Source organism: Mixophyes fleayi, chromosome 7 (assembly GCF_038048845.1).
Source record: "Mixophyes fleayi isolate aMixFle1 chromosome 7, aMixFle1.hap1, whole genome shotgun sequence".
NCBI lineage: Eukaryota > Metazoa > Chordata > Amphibia > Anura > Limnodynastidae > Mixophyes > Mixophyes fleayi.
In genome coordinates this window covers 43,326,889-43,332,065 of record NC_134408.1, presented here as the reverse complement: position 1 = coordinate 43,332,065, position 5,177 = coordinate 43,326,889, and the positions used below count along the sequence as shown (strand labels likewise).

The following is a 5,177-nucleotide window of genomic DNA, read 5'->3' as shown; positions in this document are numbered from 1 at the left end:
ACCATTGAAGGCACAAGGGGATCCTGCAAACTGCATTCATTAAGATTTTTTAGGTAGGGAATGATTTCAAAAGAAAGTTCAAATTCTTGTGATGATTCCCCTGCTGGCAGCAAAGAATGGACAAACCAGACAATTTGTTGTTTTACATGCTTATATATACATAGCTATTCTAACATCCTACCTGCACAAGTGTATTTAACTTCAGCCAGTGCCACTTAAGCAGGATTTGTTTTTGCTTGTTTATTTATTTTGACATCATAGTTTAATGTACTACTGGCTTGCCATGTTGGTTTATGATCTAAAACATGGAATAATTTATAGTCTCTGTCAATATTTTACCAAAACACCTAATCATGAAATGTCTGTAGTGTGTGCTCACCTCCAATAAAATGCTTCATAGGCCATTCAAATAATAAGCAAGAAATATTATTATAACACAACACACTGTTTCTGATATATATAACATTCATTTTATTATAACAGCAAAAACAAATTTATATTAATACTGTTTTGTGGCTCTGAAAAGTTTTGCTTTTTTTAAAAAAATCACAGGAAATGCTGCTATTCGAGAGCCTCTGTGTTCCTGTGGCAAAGTTTCATATCTTGTCCCATCTTGTGGAGTCTTTCTAACAGTGAGTGCATTCTTCCACTCTGTTGTTTGGACACTGACTCCACTATATCGGCTATGCTCTCATCATAGGTATTACTACATAGAGATAAATAATGGGGAAATTGTTATTTACAATAGCGTAAATGAACAGCTCATATCATCCTGTATAAGAAATCTGACCCTGCCTGTCCCTCTAAATAGCATTCTCAGAATTATTTCCAGTATTGTGTGTCATAAACTACCTTGCGGTCATTTATGAATGGATGGTGCACTGTAAAATAGTGTGTCTAGTGTCCAATTTTGCACAGTTAGGGTCATTGTCCAAAGTACAGTAGAATCTTTCCTACGATTCAGATGCATTTCTGCGATCATTTTACCGTGTTAACTGTGAACCCATTTTTTCTACTTCATGTTGGGCCTTTAGTTTGCTGGTCTATAACTGAGGAAAGTAAATGATCTGTCTTTATTTATATAAACTTTCGTAATTTCTATTATTTCTATAAATGTGATGATTCCTTTTTACATAAAGAACGTTTGAACATCTTTCATAGCAATTGTTTGCCTATGTGACTCCAAGAACACCAACATCTGCCCATGCAAGTTTATGTACAGTGGTTTTGAACCCAGTAAAAAGGTGTCATGTGACATCAGTAGAGTGGACAATGTCTTTAGTACTCAATATATTTTACTATCTGCTTGTAAATGAGCCCTTTACCTTCATCTGCAGAGCAATGCATCCATGGTCTCATGGTGTTTTATAAATATATTATATGTATTATAAGTAATACTATAGTTACCATAGAGAATATTTGGAGAAATGAAGGAAAGAAAAATACTTTGAAGGGTCATATGTATATCATAAGATACCTGCTGTCTAACACTGCTGTAAAAGGGTATTCAGCACAGTAATGGTACTTTACCATACTATAGAGTAGTGTAAACCTCTGTGATGTACAGGTGTGGGCCTATTTCTGCAGAACTGTGCATAGATGTGTAAGGATATAACAACATTTGTAGAAGATGCTGTGAACTAATTTTATCTAGTGGAGGTTTTTATTTGTTATAATATATAAATAATATTTTTTTTTATAAAGAAAATAAACAGTCAGTGACAGATGAGGTACATATATATATATATATATATATATATATATATATATATTTGACTGTTGATTTGCTGTTGACCAAACTTTCCACAACAATCACCCCTCTTTCACAGTCACTGAGGTCTCTTCATCTAGCCAAGGTAGCTAAAATATATCACAACTGGGACTACTCAGCATTTTTATACATAACTCTAAGGATACCTCCCAATTGTCCTGATTGCGGTGGGACAGTCCCAATTTTAGAGTTCTGTCCCGCTGTCCCACACACGGACAGGTTTGTCCCATGGGTGGGAGTGCTGGGAGGCATCTTCTGTTCACTACTGTTCTGCATTGCAGAACACTGGTGAACGGGTGCAGCACACCTACTACTGGTGCGTGCTGCAGTGTTTGGAGGGGAAGGAAGGTTTCTAAGGGGCAGTCTAGTGCTTTACAGCACTGGGTAGCCCTCCGGGAGAGTGGCCATGTCCTCATCATAATGTAGCCATGTCCCCATTGTGACGTGATCACGCCTCCCCTGATGATGGGTACTGGAATGCTGGGAGTTATGCTCTAGGTATGATGATGTGTTAATTGCATATTTATCTCCGGGATCACACCTGAAAGCACATTTTATATTAAGCAGTATGATCCTCTTACTTTATAAACACTTATTTTAATATACTAAACACTTTTTCCTTGCTGCTCTGGTACTTCTATGTATATAGAACTGTGATCTCTATAAAAGTTGTGCAGTATTATGATATTGGTGTTACTCACTCTTGTGGAGAGATGGTAGCAGAATGTTTCCTGAAGAATCTCCTAAGTCGGGTTATTGTCTTGTGGAATCTTGAGAAATGGCCATTACGTGCTTTTCTTTCTTTCTCCTTTCCCTTAATTATCTCCTCTTCTTCTTCAACTTCACTCTCGTTCTCCAATAGTGATGCTTTCTTCTCTCGGATAATAAACAGTTTCTCCTCTTCCTCATTTCCTTTTATTAGCTCCTCCTCTTCTTTAATGTTGTTTTCTATTACTATATGCAGTGTGGTCTCCATCTGACCATCCAATACATTTTCCTCTTCCTCATTTGCTTTCATGAGCTCCTTCTCTCCAATATCGGTTTCTTTCCCATTAGGAATTGTGTCATTTTCCTGACCACTAGATAGTTTTCCATCTTCCTCGTTATCTTTTATTACCTCTTCCTCTTCTCCAACATCCGTTTGTATTACTGTAGGTAGTGTATCCACCTTTTTATCATCCAGTACATTTTCTTCTTCATCCATTACTTTCATGAGCTCCTCCACTTCTCCAATATCGGTTTCTTTCCCATTAGAAATTATGTAATTTTCCTGACCACTAGATCGTTTTACATCTTCCTCGTTGTCTTTCATTACCTCTTCCTTTTCTCCAGCATCCATTTGTATTACTGTAGGTAGTGTATCTTTCTTCTGATCATCAAACACATTTCCCTCTTCCTCCATTACTTTCATTAGCTCCTCCTCTTCTCCAATATCTGTCTCTTTCTTAGTAAAAGTTGTATCATTTTCCTGACCACTGGACAGTTTTTCAGCTTCATCATTGTCTTTCATTACCTCTTCCTCTTCTCCAGCATCTGTTTGTATTACTGTAGGTAGTGTATCCACCTTTTTATCATACAATACATTTTCCTCTTCGTCCATTACTTTCATTAGCTCCTCCTCTTCTCCAATATCTGTTTCTTTCCCAGTAGGAATTTTGTCATTTTCCTGATCACTGGACAGTTTTCCATCTTCCTTGTTGTCTTTCATTGCCTCCTCCTCTTCTCCAGCATCCTCCTGTATTATCATAGGTGTATTCACCTTATGACCATCAATATCTTTTACCTCTTTCTCATTTCCTATATTACACTTGTTCTCATTTTCTGCAACTTGTTCTGTTTTATCCACAGACTGTTGATTGCTATAAAAAAGAGGTCACGTAGTAAATTAGTCAGAATATATTATGTGTTATTAGTCTGTAAATTCTGTATTGTGTTTGTGTTTTGTATTTTTTAAATGATATTGTATTTTGTGTCAGTAACAAATTTTGATTAAAGAAAAATGAAATAATTCAATAACTTACATGTTGTCTGTGAAATATCCTGCAAAGAGAAAAACATATATAGTATAATATAGTATATACATATGCAATCCACACATATACACCCATGTATGTGCACACACACACATACACACACACACACACACACACACACACACACACACACACATACATACACTAAACCGTCATTATAACACCACTCTTATTTAATACCATGGGGGAAATCTATCCTTTTAAGGCTTTGCCTTTTAGTGATGGCAAATCATGGATCCGTTTTATGTTACATTTTCCTAGTGCACCCTATCTGCAATGACAGTTTTGACCTGCATCTTTAGGATAAAAAAAAATAGTGTGATAAAAACGCTTACTAAAAAACAAAAACAACACTTTTCAAATAGGTATTTATTTATATGTGTGGGTATGTGTGTGTGTGTGTATATATATATATATATATATATATATATATATATATATATATATATAATTATGGCTAGCCTTTATCTATCAGGACTGTGATACTAATGGAAGGTACCAGACTGCTATTAATTATGTATTGTACCTGAATCATTAGTTTAATATTAGAAATATAGTGACCTAATCCCAAATTTTCTGAGACTAAATAAATGTAATGGGGGACATTGTTTCTCTTCTTTCTAGTATATTGAATTTTTCTACTCCACCCTGAACATCCATCCCATCTCTAGGCCAACTATGGTCATGTGACCGCTTCCCTGCTTATGGTGAATAACCATTTACCCATATTTATTCTTCCATCACCAGGAGACATGTGATATTGGGCTGAATATATCACACTACATGCAATAATAAAGACTCCTAACTATTGTACACACACATTATTGATCTGTAACTAATTCTCACCAATACATCATGGGTTCGTGTTTACTAGGAATCTAAGTAAAACTATGGGGCTACCATGTGGCATAAAGTTTGTTGTATGCATAGAAAATCTTCCTGACTAATTGTTTATGCTTTAAAAACCTAAGCTATTAACTATGTTAATCTGCTTGCATTAGAAGTATAAATACTAGGGGCCAAATTCATTAAGGATCTTAACTTAAGAAACTTCTTATTTCAGTCTCTTGGACAAAACCATGTTACAATGCAAGGGGTGCAAATTAGTATTCTGTTTTGCACATAAGTTAAATTCTGACTGTTTTTAGTTGATAGCTTATTTGTACACTGAAATTTAAAGTTGATATTTGTGTGCTACATGAAAAAACAGTCAGTATTTAACTTATGTGCAAAACAGAATACTAATTTGCACCCCTTGCATTGTAACATGGTTTTGTCCAAGAGACTGAAATAAGAAGTTTCTTACGTTAAGATCCTTAATGAATCAGGCCCTAGAAGACTAAACTGTCCAGAATAAACATTTCCAATGACAA

The 5,177-nt window shown here is 35.4% G+C and overlaps 1 protein-coding gene across 1 annotated transcript; it reads right to left on the bottom strand.

Annotated features, from left to right (window-relative positions):
• Nucleotides 1-534: 534 nt before the first annotated feature.
• LOC142098687 (uncharacterized) lies at nt 535-3,109 on the bottom strand. The gene is made up of 2 exons (XM_075181507.1): nt 2,473-3,109; nt 535-706 (listed from the first exon to the last, which is right to left on the bottom strand). The coding sequence occupies exons 1-2, from the start codon at nt 3,081-3,083 to the stop codon at nt 562-564; spliced, it is 756 nt and encodes a 251-aa protein (XP_075037608.1). The 5' UTR covers nt 3,084-3,109; the 3' UTR covers nt 535-561.
• Between the last annotated feature and the right edge of the window lie 2,068 nt (nt 3,110-5,177).

Bases quoted from the DNA above. Each gene is read 5' to 3' on its own strand.
- LOC142098687 (XM_075181507.1), bottom strand. From the start codon at position 3,083: ATGAAAGACAACGAGGAAGATGTAAAACGATCTAGTGGTCAGGAAAAT. The intron at 707-2,472 runs GTGAGTAACACC...ATCTCTATGTAG, and splicing joins GCTACCATCTCTCCACAAGA to TAATACCTATGATGAGAGCA.